Source organism: Salvelinus fontinalis, chromosome 26 (assembly GCF_029448725.1).
Source record: "Salvelinus fontinalis isolate EN_2023a chromosome 26, ASM2944872v1, whole genome shotgun sequence".
In the NCBI taxonomy this organism is placed as follows: Eukaryota; Metazoa; Chordata; class Actinopteri; order Salmoniformes; family Salmonidae; genus Salvelinus; species Salvelinus fontinalis.
In genome coordinates, this window is record NC_074690.1 from 20,612,011 (window position 1) to 20,631,045 (window position 19,035).

The 19,035-nt window shown below is 43.7% G+C and overlaps 1 protein-coding gene across 3 annotated transcripts in view; it reads left to right on the plus strand.

Moving 5' to 3' along the window:
* Positions 1–11,318, plus strand: part of LOC129823875 (retinol-binding protein 1-like) — a 29,515-nt gene extending 18,197 nt beyond the window's left edge. For 2 of the 3 annotated variants that reach the window (XM_055882933.1, XM_055882935.1), the window contains 3 exons: positions 120–298; positions 9,805–9,906; positions 10,673–11,318. In XM_055882933.1, the coding sequence (XP_055738908.1) occupies positions 120–298; positions 9,805–9,906; positions 10,673–10,723 (332 nt within the window). In that variant the 3' untranslated portion in view covers positions 10,724–11,318. The remainder of the gene's footprint in view (positions 1–119; positions 299–9,804; positions 9,907–10,672) is intronic. The other variant, XM_055882934.1, reaches the window with a different exon arrangement.
* The last annotated feature ends 7,717 nt before the right edge of the window (positions 11,319–19,035 follow it).

The window sequence follows — 19,035 nt, forward strand, 5'->3', positions numbered from 1 at the left end:
CAGGAACAGGTTATGGGAGAATGAGTGTGACATTAGGCTATAGATGAACGTAGCCTTCCTGCTCCTCTTGTGTTGATCTATTTTATCTCTCTTCTTTCCTTGGGGACCTATCACACAAGATGTAAATGTTGCCATTAGGAAAATTGCCACTTTGTTGAAGCCCGACAAAGACATCAGTGTTGATGATGACCACGTTGTCATCAATACCCTCAGTACCTTTAAGAACTACAACATGGATTTCCATGTTGGCAAGGAGTTTGAGGAGGATCTGTCAGGGGTGGATGACCGAAAATGCATGGTGAGTTGACGAAAACATTTCCATCACACATTCAGTGTAGACTAGTTTTTGGCTATCAACTGCTATAAAAACGTATTTCTGGAGACTGGAGAGAGACGCTGAACAAGGAGAAATATTGATGTTTCAGTAGTGATTTGATCAATCATATTCCCTCAAGTGCAGCGTTTTTCAAACTCGGTCCTGGGGACCACAAGGGGTGCACATTTTGGTTTTTGCCAAAACCCTGCTCTAGTGTGATGGCAGTCCTTATGTGTCCTTATAATTGATTGAGGTACCACTATCAACACAAGGGGCCTTGAGTTAATATAATAATATATTCCATTTAGCAGATGCTTTTATCCAAAGCGACTTAAAGTCATGCATGCATACATTTTCCGTATGGGTGGCCCTGGAAATTGAAGCCACAACCCTGACAGGTGCGAGCGCAATTGTTCTACCAACTGAGCCACAGAGGACCATACTTGAGACTAAGGGGGAAGCAGTAGATGGAATCAGAAACAAAGCTAGAGAAGACACTGGAGTCCTTGAGAACACATACTGTAAGGGCTTTTCACACTACTGAGCCGATCAGAGCAGTGCTAAACCAAGCTGTACTGAGCTGGCCAGGTTACGTATTCATCATAGTTGCTGGAACTAAGCCAGCAGCATACCACCCTGCATACCACTACTGGCTTGCTTCTGAAGCTAAGCAGGGTTGGTCCTGGTCAGGCCCTGGATGGGAGACCAGATGCTGCTGGAAGTGGTGTTGGAGGGCCAGTAGGAGGCACTCTTTCCTCTGGTCTAAAAAATATCCCAATGCCCCAGGGCAGTGATTGGGGACACTGCCCTGTGTAGGGTGCCGTCTTTCGGATGGGACGTTAAACGGGTGTCCTGACTCTCTGAGGTCATTAAAGATCCCATGGCACTTATCGTAAGAGTAGGGGTGTTAACCCCGGTGTCCTGGCTAAATTCCCAATCTGGCCCTCAAACCATCATGGTCACCTAATAATTCCCAGTTTACAATTGGCTCATTCATCCCCCTCCTCTCCCCTGTAACTATTCCCCAGGTCGTTGCTGCAAATGAGAACGTGTTCTCAGTCAACTTACCTGGTAAAATAACGGTAAAATAAATAAAAACTGCTGAAGAGGACAATGTGAAAAGAAAATATCCAAGCCAGCACAGTAAGGTTTGGGTCGGCCTAATAAAATCAGGCAATAGAGGACAAGAGCAAGGCGAGAAGGTTAGTTAGTAGCTCAGAGACAAACTTGTACGATTACATTTTTCCTCTGATTACATTTATTCTCTGAACTGATCAGGATCTGCATATTTTTCTCCCCAAGAAAGATCTGGCCTTGTAAGCCGATATAGACTGATTACTTTTCAAGCCCATAAGCCATCCTCTTGTGTGGCGCTGCGAGTACCATCAGGGAATGAAATAGCGTAATCTGTTATTGACCAATGAGCCAACTATATAATGTTGTACCTTACGATTTGTGAGTCCAATTGATAAAGACTTTACTATACCTTTATGACTATTTACAATTAACTCCTGACTTGTTTATGTCATGAAAGAGCTGGTGTGTATAATATCTGGTCAGTATTGTGTGTGTATATACAGTGGGGAGAACAAGTATTTGATACACTGCCGATTTTGCAGGTTTTCCTACTTACAAAGCATGTAGAGGTCTGTAATTTTTATCATAGGTACACTTCAACTGTGAGAGACGGAATCTAAAACAAAAATCTAGAAAATCACATTGTATGATTTTTAAGTAATTAATTTGCATTTGCACTAGAATGCTCCTGTTGGTATGAATACGAACTGGCTTGGTGTAGTGTTTTGAAAATGCTGATGGGTAAAGTGGTCATATCAAAATGGTTGACTACTCTCCCTCTCTGAGTCCCATATACAGTGCCTTGCAAAAGTATTCATCCCGCTTGGCATTTTTCCTATTTTGTTGCATTACAACCTGTAATTTAAATGGATTTTTATGTATTTCATGTAATGGACATACACAAAATAGTGAAATTTAAAAAATTACTTATTTAAAAAATTCTAAAAATAAATGACAGGAAAGTGGTCCGTGCATATGTATTCACCCCCTTTGCTATGAAGCTGCTAAATAAGATCTGGTGCAATCAATTACCTTCAGAATTCACATAATTAGTTAGATTGCACACAGGTGGACTTTATTTAAGTGTCACATGATCTCAGTATACATACACCTGTTCCGAAAGGCCCCAGAGTCTGCAACACCACTAAGCAAGGGGCACCACCAAGCAAGCGGCACCATGAAGACCAAGGAGCTCTCCAAACAGGTTAGGGACAAAGTTGTGGAGAATACATATCAGGGTTGGGTTACAAAAAAATATCCAAAACTTTGAACATCCCACAGAGCACCACTAAATCCATTATAAAAAATTTGAAAGAATATGGCACCACAACAAACCTACCAAGAGAGGGCCGCCCACCAAAACTCATGGACAAGAGCAAGGAGGGCATTAATCAGAGAGGCAACAAAGAGACCAAAGATAACCCTGTAGGAGCTGCAAAGCTCCACAGCGGAGATTGGAGTATCTGTCAATAGGACCACTTTAAGCCGTACACTCCACAGAGCTGGGCTTTACGGAAGATGGGCCATTAAAAAAAAGCCATTGCTTAAAGAAAAAAATAAGTAAATATGTTTGGTGTTCGCCAAATGGCATATGGGAAACTCCCCAAACATATGGAAAAAGGTACTCTGGTCAGATTAGACAAGAATGTAGCTTTTGGCCATCAAGGAAAACACTATGTCTGGCGCAAACCCAACACCTCTCATCACCCCAAGAATACTATCCCCACAGTGAAGCATGGTGGTGGCAGCATCATGCTGTGAGGATGTTTTTCATCAGCAGGGACTGGGAAACTGGTCAGAATTGAAGGAATGATGGATTCCGCTAAATATAGGGAAATTCTTGAGGGAAACCTGTTTCAGTCTTCCAGAGATTTGAGACTGGGACTGAGATTCACCTTCCAGCAGGACAATGACCCTAATTATACTGATAAAGCAACACTTGAGTGGTTTAAGGGGAAACATTTAAATATCTTGGAATGGAAATCCTGGATGGAGCAGAACCCTGGACAAGGGCTGGGGAGTATCGCTGTCCGAAGGAGGAGATAGAGGCAGCGAAAGCGGAACGGCGACATTACGAGGAGTTAGCTCAACGTAGCAAGCACGAGAGGCAGCCCCCCAAATTCTTTTTTGGGGGGGAACACAGGGAGATTGGTGGAGTCAAGGTTCAGACCTGAGCCAACTCCCCGTGCTTACCGTGGGGAGCGTGTGACTGGTCAGGCACCGTGTTATACGGTGATGCGCACGGTGTCCCCATTGAGCAGCCACAGCCCGGAGCGCTCTGTGCAATCTCCCCGCAGTTGCCGTGCTAGAGTGGGCATTCAGCCAGGACGGTTTGTGCCGGCTCAACGCTCATGGCCTCCGGTGCGTCTCTTCGGCCCAGGATATCCTGCGCCAGCTCTACGCACGGTATCCCCAGTTCGCCAGCACAGCCCAGTGCGGCCTGTTCCAGCTCCCCGCACTTGCCATGCTACAGGGAGGATTCAGCCAGGACGTGTTGTGCCAGCTCTGCGCTCCAGAGCTCCTCCACGGCTCAGCATATCTTGCGCCGGCTCTACACACTATGCCCCCAGTGCGCCGTCATAGCCTAGTGCGTCCCGCCGTCATAGCCTAGTGCTCTCCACACTCACTCCACTCACTAGGCTGCCAGTATGTCTCCTCAGTCCGGTGAGACCTGTTCCGGCTCCACGTACGAAGCCTCCAGCGACTGTCCCCAGTCCAGAGCCTCCAGCGACGATCCGCAGTCCGGAGCCTCCAGCGGGGGTTCCCAGTCCAAAGCCTCCGGCGACGATCCATGGTCCGGTTCCACAGAGGCGGAGTGATCAGCGGAGTTGCCACCGAGATTAGATGCCCACCCGGACCCTCCCCTATAGGTTCAGGTTTGCGGCCGGGAGTTCGCACCTTTGGGGGGGTACTGTCACGCCCTGATTTGGGGTGGGCATTCTATGTTCTCTATTTCTTTGTGTTTGGCCGAGTGTGGTTCCCAATCAGAGGCAGCTGTCTTTCATTGTCTCTGATTGGGAATCATACTTAGGCAGCCCTTTTTCCCTCCTTCAGTGTGGGATCTTGTCTTTGTTTTGAGTGCATGTAGTTTGCACGACAAAGCTGTTCGGTCGCTGTATTGTTTATTGTTTTTTGGTGTACATTTAAAATAAAGAAGAATGTACGCCTACCACGCTGGACCTTGGTCTCCTTCCGACGACAAACGTTACTCTGTGATATGACTTAAAGATTGCTGTACACCAGTGGAACCCATCCAACTTGAAGGAGCTAGAGCAGTTTTGCCTAGAAGAATGGGCAAAAATCCCAGTGGCTAGATGTGCCAAACTTATAGAGACATACCCCAAGAGACTTGCAGCTGGAATTGCTACAAAAGGTGGCTCTACAAAGAATTGACTTTGGGTGGGTGAATAGTTATGCACGCTCAAGTTTTCAGTTTTTTGTGTCATTTCTTGTCTGTTTCACAATAAGAAATATTTAGCATCTTCAAAGTGGTAGGCATATTGTGTAAATCAAATGATACAACCCCCCCCCCCCCCCAAAAAAAAATATATTTTAATTCCAGGTTGTAAGGCAACAAAATAGGAAAAATGCCAAGGCGGGTGAATACTTTTGCAAGCCACTATAGGTCTGATACTCTACAGTCGTGGCCAAAAGTTTAGAGAATGACACAAATATAAATTTTCACAAAGATTGCTGCTTCAGTGTCTTTAGGTATTTTTGTCAGATGTTACTATGGAATACTGAAGTATAATTACAAGCATTTCATAAGTGTCAAAGGTTTTTATGGACAATTACATGAAGTTGTGTTACGGTAGTCCTCCTCCTCTTCAACCGAAAAGGAGGAGTAGTGATTGAACCAAGGCGCAGCGGGTTGTGAATACATAATTTATTTAAAGAAAAGACGAAAACACGAACTTCACTATAAACTAACAAAACAACAAACGGAGTAGACAGACCTGGATGACGAACTTACATTAAACACAAAGAACGCACGAACAGGGAAAATAGACTACACAAAATGACGATGAACAAACATACCGAACAGTCCCGTATGGTGCGACAAACACTGACACAGGAGACAACCACCCACAACGAACACTGTGAAACAACCTACCTAAATATGACTCTCAATTAGAGGAAAACGCCAAACACCTGCCTCTAATTAAGAGCCATACCAGGCAACCCTTAAACCAACATAGAAACAGAAAACATAGAATGCCCACCCAAACTCACGTCCTGACCAACTAACACATACAACAAACTTAACAGAAATAGGTCAGGAACGTGACAAGTTGGTGCAAAGAGTCAATATTTGCAGTGTTGACCCTTCTTTTTCAAGACCTCTGCAATCCGCCCTGGCATGCTGTCAGTTAACTTCTGGGCCACATCCTGACGGATGGCAGCCCATTCTTGCATAATCAATGCTTGGAGTTTATCAGAATTTGTGGGTTTTTGTTTGTCCACCCGCCTCTTGAGGATTGACCACAAGTTTTCAATGGGATTAAGGTCTGGGGAGTTTCCTGGCCATGGACCCAAAATATTGATGTTTTGTTCCCCGAGCCACTTATCACTTTTGCCTCATGGCAAGGTGCTCCATCATGCTGGAAAAGGCATTGTTTGTCACCAAACTGTTCCTGGATGGTTGGGAGAAGTTGCTCTCGGAGGATGTGTTGGTACCATTCCATTGTGAGTGAGCCCACTCCCTTGGCTGAGAAGCAACCCCACACATGAATGGTCTCAGGATGCTTTACTGTTGGCATGACACAGGAATGATGGTAGCGTTCACCTCATCTTCTCCAGACAAGTTTTTTTTCCGGATGCCCCAAACAATTGGAAAGGGGATTCATCAGAGAAAATGACTTTACCCCAGTCCTCAGCAGTCCAATCCCTGTACCTTTTGCAGAATATCAGTCTGTCCCTGATGTTTTTCCTGAAGAGAAGTGGCTTCTTTGCTGCCCTTCTTGACACCAGGTCATCCTCCAAAAGTCTTCACCTCACTGTGCGTGCAGATGCACTCACACCCACCTGCTGTCATTAGTGAGCAAGCTCTGTACTGGTGGTGCCCCGATCCCGCAGCTGAATCAACTTTAGGAGACGGTCCTGGCGCTTGCTGGACTTTCTTGGGTGCCCTGAAGCCTTCTTCACAACAATTGAACTGCTCTCCTTGAAATTCTTGATGATCCGATAAATGGTTGATTTAGGTGCAATCTTACTGGCAACAATATCCTTGCCTGTGAAGCCCTTTTTGTGCAAAGCAATGATGACGGCATGTGTTTCCTTGCAGGTAACCATGTTTGACAGAGGAAGAACAATGATTCCAAGCACCACCCTCCTTTTGAAGCTTCCAGTCTGTTATTCGAACTCAATCAGCATGACAGAGTGATCTCCAGCCTTGTCCTCGTCAACACTCACACCTGTGTTAACGAGAGAATCACTGGCATGATGTCAGCTGGTCCTTTTGTGGCAGGGTTGAAATGCAGTGAAAATGTTTTTGGGGGATTCAGTTCATTTGCATGGCAAAGAGGGACTTTGCAATTAATTGCAATTCATCTGATCACTCTTCATAACATTCTGGAGTATATGCCATCATACAAACTGAGGCAGCAGTCTTTGTAAAAAATTCTTATGTGTCATTCTCAAAACTTTTGGCCACGACTGTAGATGGAAAATTACTGAGGATAATAGCAGACAATATTGCCACTTCTATTTGCCACATCTTCAATTTAAGCCTACTAGAGAGCGTGTGCCCTCAGGCCTGGAGGAAGATAAAGTCATTCCGCTACCCACGAATAGTAAAGCCCCCTTTGCTGGCTCAAATAGCCGACCAATCAGCCTGTTCCCAACCCTTAGTAAACTTCTGGATAAAATTGTGTTTGACCAGATACAATGCTATTTTACAGTAAACAAATTGACAACAGAATTTCAGCATGCTAATCAGGAGGGACACTCAACAAGCACAGCACTTACACAAATGACTGATTGGCTGAGAGAAATTGATGATAAAATGATTGTGGGGGCTATCTTGTTAGACTCCAGTGCAGCTTTTGACTTTATTGATCATAGTCTGCTGCTGGAAAAACGTATGTGTTATGGCTTTACACCCCCTGCTATAATGTGGATAAAGAGTTACTTATCTAACAGAACACAGAGGATGTTCTTTAATGGGAGCCGCTCAAATATAATCCAGGTAGAATCAGGAATTCCCCAGGCTAGCTGTTTAGGCCCCTTGCTTTTTAAAATATTTACTAACGACATGCCACTGACTTTGAGTAAAGCCAGAGTGTCTATGTATGCGGATGACTCAACACTATACACCTCAGCTACTACAGCAACTGAAATGACTGCAACACTCAACAAAGAGCTGCAGTTAGTTTCAGAGTGGGTGGCAAGGAATAAGTTAACCCTACATATTTCTAAAACTAAAAGCATTGTATTTGGAACAGAACACTCACTAAACCCTAAACCTCAACTAAATCTTGGAATAAATCATGTGGAAATTGAGCAAGTTGAGATGACTAAACTGCTTGGAGTAACACTAGATTGTAAACTGTCATGGTCAAAACATATTGATAAAGTAGTAGCTAAGATGTGGAGAAGTCTGTCTATAATAAATCGATGCTCTGCTTTCTTAACAACACTATCAACAAGGCAGGTCCTACAGGCCCTAGTTTTGTCGCACCTTGACTACCGTTCAGTAGTGTGATCAGGTGCCACAAAAAAGGACTTAGGAAAATTGCATTTGGCTCAGAACATGGCAGCACAGCTGGCCCTTGGATGTACACATTTACATTTACATTTAAGTCATTTAGCAGACGCTCTTATCCAGAGCGACTTACAAATTGGAAAGTTCATACATATTCATCCTGGTCCCCCCGTGGGAATTGAACCCACAACCCTGGCGTTGCAAGCGCCATGCTCTACCAACTGAGCCACACGGGACCACAGAGAGCTAATATTATTAATATGTCAGGGACTGGGTCAGAGACTGGGAAACAGGTAAGAATTGAAGGAATGATGGATGGCGCGGTATTGACATTTTGAATGCACCGAGCTGTCTGTCTAAACTACTGGTACACAGCTCGGACACCATGCATACCCCACAAGACATGCCACAAGAGGTCTCTCCACAGTCCTCAAGTCCAGAACAGACTATGGGAGGCACACGGTACTACATAGAGCCATGACTACATGGAACTCTATTCCACATCAAGTAACTGACTTAAGCAGTAAAATTTGATTTAAAAACACCTTATGGAACAGCGGGGACTGGGAAGCAATACAAACGTTGGCACAGACACATGCATACACACACACATACGATAACATACGCACTATACATACACATGGATTTAGTACTGTAGATCTGTGGTAGTGGTGGATTAGGGTCCTGAGGGCACACAGTGTGTTGTGAATGTATTGTAATGTTTTTAAAATGGTACAAATTTTGCTGGACCGCAGGAAGAGTGCAACAGCTAATGGGGATCCATAATAAATATAAACAAAAAGATAGACGTCAGCCTTTCCTCACATTCTGATCTCATTCAAGTCCTTTGGCATATTATTTGCTCCTGTACTCTGAACAATATATGAAAAGTTATTTTACTCTGCTGAGAAGTGTGGTTGCATGTTTCTGTCTGTATACACTGAATGTACAAAACATTAGGAACACCTTTCTAATATTGAGTTCCACCCTCTTCTGCCCACAGAACAGCCTTAATTCGTTGGGTAAAGATTCTACAAGGTGTTGAAAGCGATGCTGGCCCATGTTGACTCCAATGTTTCCCACAGTTGTTCCAAATTGACTGGATGTCTTTTGGGTGGGGGACCATTCTTGATACACACGGGAAACTGTTGAGCGTGAAAAAACCAACAGGTTTAAGGGATCATAGATTTCACCTGGTCAGTCTGTCATGGAAAGAGCAGATGTTTCTAATGTTTTGTACACTCAGTGTATGTTCTCCCTGTAAGTTGTTCTACATATGGTTCTACATATATGTTCTCCCTGTAAGTTGTTCTACATATGGTTCTACATATATGTTCTCCCTGTAAGTTGTTCTACATATGGTTCTACATATATGTTCTCCCTGTAAGTTGTTCTACATATGGTTCTACATATATGTTCTCCCTGTAAGTTGTTCTACATATGGTTCTACATATATGTTCTCCCTGTAAGTTGTTCTACATATGGTTCTACATATATGTTCTCCCTGTAAGTTGTTCTACATATGGTTCTACATATATGTTCTCCCTGTAAGTTGTTCTACATATGGTTCTACAAATATGTTCTCCCTGTAAGTTGTTCTACATATGGTTCTACATATGGTTGTGGATGCTATGTGTGTGTTGATGTGTGGGTCATGCTCCTAACTGACAGTAGAATGCATAATGGTGTCTCGCCTTTCTTCCCGTAGACCACTGTCTCATGGGAGGGGGACAAGCTGGTGTGTGTTCAGAAGGGAGAGAAGGAGGGCCGAGGCTGGACCCATTGGGTGGAGGGAGATAGGCTTTATTTGGTAAGAGAGTCTATTCATTCATGTCATTTGAATGCAAGTCTACTTCCTCAGTTCCTGATTTTAGTTTTTGTCACAACAAATCTCAGATCAGGTGATTTAAAACATGTATATAGATGTGGCTTTAGATAAATAGCAGAGAGTAAAAAACGACACTGACCTCTACAATGACCACCGTATGACTACCTTGTCGTTGTGGATTTTCATTGCTATATGATTATTGTCGTCAAAGCTGAGTAAAAGGCGGTGGAGGCTGCTGAGGGGAGAACGGTTCATAATAATGGCTGGAACAGAGCGAATGGAATTGCATCGAACACATGGGAACCATGGAAACCAAGTATATGATGTTGTTGATATCTTTCCATTTATTCCGCACTAGCCATTACCACATGTCCGTCCTCCCCAATTAAGGTTCCACCAACATCCTGTGGTAAAAGGCATCTGACTGCCATATTATTTAGTCAAAGTGATTCTAACAGATGTTCGCAATCATTGGCCATGAAATTATTCATCAGCAGTGGCTCACTGGAGTCACTAATCCCCGGAACACTGAACAACAGCGGCCTCTGGTGGTTAGAAATATAACTGCAAGTACAAGTGCTTTGACTATGGTTATTCTCCATAGAGGAGATCGATTTACATTTTTTTTGTTAAATACATTTTCACAGCTGTTTACCTCAATTAATGGTGATAAGGGGGTTATTTTTCGCTTCCTACACGAACAAATCAATAATTAAAAGGATTTCTAAAAAATCTGTTCTCTCTGCAGGAGCTGAGAGCATGTGGAGCTGTGTGCAAACAGGTCTTCGAGAAAACTTAAACCAGCCCTGGAACAACAGAACGGTACCCCTTACCTGAGAGTGCAGAGAGACACGGACACGACCCCCAACCTGAGAGTGAAGAGAGACACGGACACGACCCAAGCCTGAGACAGAGAACCACCTATTTTACACATCCGTCCATCAATCCATCCTTTCATTCATCCTTCCTTATTTCATTCCATCCTTTCACATTTCATTCCATCAAGACTGTTGCCTTGCCCCACCAAAGTCAAACTATCCACAACAGGGGTGAGCTTCCTAACAAAAAGGAAAACGGTTTATTATTAACCTCCAAATGACCTTCAATGCCATGCAACACTCCTTCCGTGGTCTCCAACTGCTCTTAAACGCTAGTAAAAACAAATGCATGCTTTTCAACCGTTCGCAGCCCACGCCCGCCCGACTAGCATCACTACTCTGGACGGTTATGTTGTGTTATTGACTGTATGCTTGTTTATTCCATGTGTAACTCTGTGTTGTTGTTTGTGTCGCACTGCTTTGCTTTATCTTGGCCAGGTCGCAGTTGTAAATGAGAACTTGTTCTCAACTAGCCTACCTGGTTAAATAAAGGTGAAATAAAAAATTCAAACATAATTTCCTTTTCATCAGTGGTACTGTAACTCTGTTTCAAGGCGGCCGGGTGCTCCTTTGATGAACATGTTTTTTGCGATTAGTGCCTTCATTTCTGATGATGCGCCGGACTGAAGACTGACGGTGAACTTGACCAGTAGAAAGGAGGGTTTCAGCAGAGTGAATGTGTGGGTGAGAGAGGTAAAGAATATAAAGGAAATGCACAGGCAACAGAAGATGTGACAGATGGCTATGATGACTCAGATACACTGGGCCCGATAGCCACCTTGTTTACAGTAGCTTGAAAAAGTATTCACCCCCTTGGCATTTTTCCTATTTTGTTGCCTTACAACCTGGAATTAAAATGTATTTTGGAGGGGTTTGTATCATTTGATTTAAACAACATGCTTACCACTTTGAAGATGCTAAATATGTGTTATTGTGAAACAAACAAGAAATAAGACAAAAAAACATAAAACGAGTGTGCAATACTTTGTAGAGCCACCTTTTGCAGCAATTCCAGCTGCAAGTCTCTTGGGGTATGTCTCTGTAAGCTTGGCACATCCAGCCACTGGGATTTTTGCCAATTTTTCAAGGCAAAACTGCTCCAGCTCCTTCAAGTTGGATGGGTTCCGCTGGTGTACAGCAATCTTTAAGTCATACCACAGATACTCAATTGGATTGAGGTCTGGGCTTTGACTTGGCCATTCCAAGACATGTAAATGTTTCCCCTTAAACCACTCAAGTGTTGCTTTAGCAGTATGCTTAGGGTCAACCTGCGTCCCAGTCTCAAATCTCTGGAAAACTGAAACAGGTTTCCCTCAAGAATTTCCCTGTATTTAGCGCAATCCATCATTCATTCAATTCTTATCTGTTTCCCAGTCCCTGACAATGAAAAACATCCCCACAGCGTGATTCTGCCACCACCATGCTTCACCGGGGATGGTGTTCTCGGGGTGATGAGAGGTGTTGGGTTTGCGCCAGACATAGCGTTTTCCTTGATGGCCAAAAAGCAAAATTTTTGTCTCATCTGACCAGAGAACCTTTTCCATATGTTTGGAGAGTCTCCCACATGCTTTTTGGTGAACACCAAACGTGTTTGCTTATTTTTTCTTTAAGCAATAGCTTTTTTTCTGGCCACTCTTTCGTAAAGCCCAGCTCTGTGGAGTGTAGGGCTTAAAGTGGTCCTATGGACAAGATACTCCAATCTCCTCCATGGAGGTCTGCAGCTCCTTCAGGGTTATCTTTGGTATCTTTGTTGCCTCTCTGATATATGCCCTCCTTGCCTGGTATGTGGGTTTCGGTGGGCGGCCATCTCTTGGCAGGTTTGTTGTGGTGCCATATTCTTTCCATTTTTTAATAATGGATTTAATGGAGCTCCGTGGGTTGTTCAAAGTTTGGGTGTCTATAACCAAAGAGAATTCTCTTGGGAGGTAATACGGTCAGCATTTGATTGTGAGGTATTCTAGGTATCATAGTATAGAGCACATAAAGGAGGGGGAATGTAGTTTTAAGGTCATTTAAAGCATATTGCTAATAATAAGTGTTGATCATGGATTAGGTGCTATTGGTTCTATAGCTATCCTATATCTGACTGTTTAGGCATTAGGCTTCTTTATCTGTCATATCTTTGTTTTCATTTTCTTCATATTTTCCTCATTACCCACCCTTACTCATCAAGTCTGCTAACTTAATTGTACAGATCTGATTTGTTTACTTATTTTGTTTTAGTTTATTATAATTAATAAAGTTATTATTATTATTTTTTACCTTAAAACCAAAAATGTGCTGCTTAAGAGACTCCATATGAGCGTATTCTGGGTGGGGATCGACCAATGGGTGGGTTTCCCTGTGCGTCCCACTTTTTATTTTACATCCATGGCTTATCAACACTAAAGATAACAATCACACTTTAGAAAAAAACAACGGCAACACTAGCTATTCTCTTTGGAACTTGATGGCCTTAATAGTCCCATCAAACATTTCAGCTGTCTTGATATTCTAGAAAGAAACTATTGTGAATGGATCAGCTTGTCCGAAGCACCCGAACAGACCAGAGGCATTGGTTCCTTTTCTTTTGTATCGTTTACTAAACGGGTCTTCTTTCACCCGACAAAATAACTCCAGTACAGGGAACGTCCAACACTGAAACACCAGCGTAACAAAACAAATAAACAAACTAAGCCGTTGACCAAAAGGCCGTGGCCAAAAAGAGAAAGCAAAACAACAAACGCCTACTCCTGTCTTAGACTATCGTCTACCCATGACAGTTACAGGAGGCACGCTTCTCTCTACCTGTCTTAGACTATCGTCTACCCATGACAGTTACAGGAGGCACGCTTCTCTCTACCTGTCTTAGACTATCGTCTAAACGTAACAGTTACAGGAGGAACACTTCTCTCTACCGGTCTTAGACTATCGTCTACGCATAACAGTTACAGGAGGAACACTTCTCTACCTGTCTTAGACTATCGTCTACACATAACAGTTACAGGAGGAACACTTCTCTCTACCGGTCTTAGACTATCGTCTAAACGTAACAGTTACAGGAGGAACACTTCTCTCTACCGGTCTTAGACTATCGTCTAAACGTAACAGTTACAGGAGGCACGCTTCTCTCTACCGGTCTTAGACTATCGTCTAAACGTAACAGTTACAGGAGGAACACTTCTCTCTACCTGTCTTAGACTATCGTCTACGCATAACAGTTACAGGAGGAACACTTCTCTACCTGTCTTAGACTATCGTCTACACATAACAGTTACAGGAGGAACACTTCTCTCTACCGGTCTTAGACTATCGTCTAAACGTAACAGTTACAGGAGGAACACTTCTCTCTACCGGTCTTAGACTATCGTCTAAACGTAACAGTTACAGGAGGAACACTTCTCTCTACCTGTCTTAGACTATCGTCTAAACGTAACAGTTACAGGAGGAACACTTCTCTCTACCTAAAGCCTGCCTTGGTTAACAGAGAGACAAGGTGCCCAGTCATAGAAGCTTTCTCTGAGGTAGGAAAAACCGACATCCTCACAGGTCCCCGTCTCTCCTCCCCCAGCTCCTCTCCTGGCACACCTATATAGGAGGAAGACACAAAGCAATTATTGGGCCCAGCTGTGTAGTAATTGGCTTTACACTGAGTACCTATCCCCTGAGGAGGGTGTTGTCGTGTGGTCTTCCTCCGGCGGTCATTGAACTCTCCGATTTTTCATAAGCACCAAACAAAACTACGGGTGTAATAATAATGATACATAAGAAACTCAAAATCCCCACCCTTGATAAAGGCGAAAAACCAAGAAAGAAGAATCAATTTCCTTAAAGGTGTCCATAATGGAAAGAAAATTGCCTTATTAATGTGTATGCTTTAAGTTCATATGATCCTAAGTGTTTTGATTCTCTGAACAGCATATTGTTAGAATTAACCAAATTCCAAATGGTTATTGGGACAGACATGAACGCCATTCTGGACATGCGGGACAAACCTACAAAACTACAATTCACAGGCAACCAAGCCTCTCCAACATATACTCTCTAATAACCACCTCATTGATGCCTGGCGAGCTCAAAACCCTAAAGCAAAATAATACACTTTCTATTCAACCAGGCACAAAACATTCTACCGAATCGATTTCGTACTGTTATCTACTCCTCTTTTCTTTCATCAAGAAATTAGAAATTCGACATATGAACCTACAGTATCTGATCATCATGCTTACTACTGCCAGATACACATTCCAGAATCTCCTGAAAGAGCCACAAGATGTCGCTTTAATGTTTTCTTACTACAAAATCCTACTTTCTGTGAACAATTTGAAACTTAATTAAATGAATTCATAATGATTAACCAAAAATTCAGTTGATGATCCTCTGATTTTATGGGAAAGTTTTTATCATCAAAGTTTTTATAAAAAACTATGCAACTGCATTTGCATCTGGGCTGAATAAATCACAATTAAAAGAATATATCAGAATTGGAAATGTTGTTAACGATGTTAGAGCATTCTCAGTGTGACAAATTGAAAATGTAGAGTTTCCATCAACTTCGCACGCAATGTAGATATCAAAGAACACCGCAGTTCGCGGGTAGAGTAGTGGGTGAAGCCATTCACTTCAGGAAAAGGTGTGATATAAATAAAGTTTCCTTTCATTATGTGTTGTCAAATTCCTAATAATATATTCTGCCATTGTAGAAGGTTGGCAATATGAGAGGTCTTCGGATTTAACATTTTTGTATTATTTTCTTTGAAAGAACAACTAGTGGGTTTGGAGTGCTCTGCCCTGTTTGAAAAGTTGGTCTGCCTGCTCTTCAGTCTGAGAGAGATATTCTGAAAGCAGGTTTGTGTCTCCTTCTTCTGTACACACAATAGTGTCTTTGGAAAACGGGTTCATATTCAATAGCGAATGTGGCTATGTAAACTCAACAAAAAAAGAAACGGCCCTTTTTCAGGACCCTGTCTTTCAAAAGAATATTCGTATAAATCCAAATAACTTCACAGATCTTCATTGTAAAGGGTTTAAACACTGTTTCCCATGCTTCTTCAATGAACCACAAACAATTAACATGCACCTGTGGAACGGTCGTTAAGACACAAACAGCTTACAGACGGTAGGCAATTAAGGTCACAGTTATGAAAATTTAGGACACTAAAAAGGCCTTTACTGACTCTGAAAAACACCAAAAGAAAGATGCCCAGGGTTCCTGCTCATCTGCGTGAACATGCCTTTAGCATGCTGCAAGGAAGCATGAGGACCGCAGATGTGGCCAGGACCATACATTACAATGCCGGTACTGTGAGACGCCTAAGACAGCGCTACAGGGAGACAGGACGGACAGCTGATCGTCCTCGCAGTGGCAGACCATGTGTAACAACACCTGCACAGGATCGGTACATCCGAACATCACACCTGCGGGACAGGTACAGGATGGCAACAACAACTGCCCGAGTTACACCAGGAACACACAATCCCTCCATCAGTGCTCAGACTGTCCGCAATAGGCTGAGAGAGGCTGGACTGAGGCCTTGTAGGCCTGTTGTAAGGCAGGTCCTCACCAGACATCACCGGCAACAACGTCATCTATGGGCACAAACCCACCGTTGCTGGACCAGACAGGACTGGCAAAAAGTGCTCTTCGCTGACGAGTCGCGGTCTTGTCGTCGAAGGAATGAGCGTTACACCGAGGCCTGTATTCTGGAGAGGGATTGATTTGGAGGTGGAGGGTCCGTCATGGTCTGGGGCGGTGTGTCACGGCATCATCGGACTGAGCTTGTTGTCATTGCAGGCAATCTCAACGCTGTGCATTACAGGGAAGACATCCTCCTCCCTCATGTGGTACCCTTCCTGCAGGCTCATCCTGACATGACCCTCCAGCATGACAATTTCACCAGCCATACTGCTTGTTCTGTGCATAATTTCCTGCAAGACAAGACTGTCAGTGTTCTGCCATGGCCAGCGAAGAACCCAGATCTCAATCCCATTGAGCACGTCTGGGACCTGTTGGATCGGAGGGTGATGGGTAGGGCCATTCACCCCAGAAATGTCCGGGAACTTGCAGGTGCCTTGGTGGAAGAGTGGGGTAACATCTCACAGCAAGAACTGGCAAATCTGGTGCAGTCCATGATATGCACTGCAGTACTTAATGCAGCTGGTGGCCAAATCAAATCAAATTTATTTATATAGCCCTTCTTACATCAGCTGATATCCCAAAGTGCTTTACAGAAACCCAGCCTAAAACCCCAAACAGCAAGCAATGCAGGTGTAGAAGCACAGTGGCTAGGAAAAACTCCCTAGAAAAGCCAAAACCTAGGAAGAAACCTAGAGAGGAACCAGGCTATGAGGGGTGGCCAGTCCTCTTCTGGCTGTGCCGGGTGGAGATTATAACAGAACATGGCCAAGATGTTCAAATGTTCATAAATGACCAGCATGGTCAAATAATAATAATCACAGTAGTTGTCAAGGGTGCAGCAAGTCAGCACCTCAGGAGTAAATATCAGTTGGCTTTTCATAGCCGATCATTAAGAGTATCTCTACTGCTCCTGCGGTCTCTAGAGAGTTGAAAACAGCAGGTTTGGGACTAGTAGCACGTCCGGTGAACAGGTCAGGGTTCCATAGCCACAGGCAGAACAGTTGAAACTGGAGCAGCAGCATGGCCAGGTGGACTGGGGACAGCAAGGAGTCATCATGCCAGGTAGTCCTGAGGCATGATCCTAGGGCTCAGGTCCTCCGAGAGAGAGAAAGAAAGAGAGAATTAGAGAGAGCATACTTAAATTCACACAGGACACCGGATAAGACAGGAGAAGTACTCCAGATATAACAAACTGACCCTAGCCCCCCGACACAAACTACTGCAACATAAATACTGGAGGCTGAGACAGGAGGGGTCAGAAGACACTGTGGCCCCATCCAATGATACCCCCAGACAGGGCCAAACAGTAAGGATATAACCCCACCCACTTTGCCAAAGCACAGCCCCCACACCAGCAACTTACCATCCTGAGACAAGGCCGAGTATAGGCACGGCACAACCCAAGGGGGGGCGCCAACCCAGACAGGAAGATCACGTCAATGACTCAACCCACTCAAGTGACGCACCCCTCCTAGGGACGGCATGAAAGCGCACCAGTAAGTCAGTGACTCTGTAATAGGGTTAGAGCACCAGTAAGCCCCTGTAATAGGGTTAGAGGCAGAGAATCCGAGTGGAGAGAGGGGAACCGGCCAGGCAGAGACAGCAAGGGCGGTTCGTTGCTCCAGAGCCTTTCCGTTCACCTTCACACTCCTGGGCCAGACTACACTCAATCATATGACCCACTGAAGAGATGAGTCTTCAGTAAAGACTTAAAAGTTGAGACCGAGTCTGCGTCTCTCACATGGGTAGGCAGACCATTCCTTAAAAATGTAGATCTATAGGAGAAAGCCCTGCCTCCAGCTGTTTGCTTAGAAATTCTAGGGACAATTAGGAGGCCTGTGTCTTGTGACCGTAGCGTACGTGTAGGTATGTACGGCAGGACCAAAACGGAGAGATAGGTAGGAGCAAGCCCATGTAATGCTTTGTAGGTTAGCAGTAAAACCTTGAAATCTTAACAGGAAGCCAGTGTAGGGAGGCTAGCACTGGAGTAATATGATCAAATTTTTTGGTTCTAGTCAAGATTCTAGCAGCCGTATTTAGCACTAACTGAAGTTTATTTAGTGCTTTATCCGGGTACCTGGAAAGTAGAGCATTGCAGTAGTCTAACCTAGAAGTAACAAAAGCATGGATTAATTTTTCTGCAGCATTTTTGGACAGAAAGTTTCTGATTTTTGCAATGTTATGTAGATGGAAAAAAGCTGTCCTTGAAACAGTCTTGATATGTTCGTCAAAAGAGAGATCATGATCCAGAGTAATGCCGAGGTCCTTCACAGTTTTATTTGAGATGACTTTACAACCATCAAGATTAATTGTCAGATTCAACAGAAGAGCTCTTTGTATCTGGCCACACCAGATACTGACTGTTACTTTTGATTTTGACACCCCCTTTGTTCAGGGACACATTATTCCATTTCTGTTAGTCACATGTCTGTGGAACTTGTTCAGTTTATGTCTCAGTTGTTGAATCTTGATATGTTCATACAAATATTTACACATGTTAAGTTTGCTGAAAATAAACGCAGTTGACAGTGTGAGGACGTTTCTTTTTTTGCTGAGTTTATATATTTATTTTACCGTTAATGTATTTAAGGCCTATTTCGGCAAGTTAACCAAGTT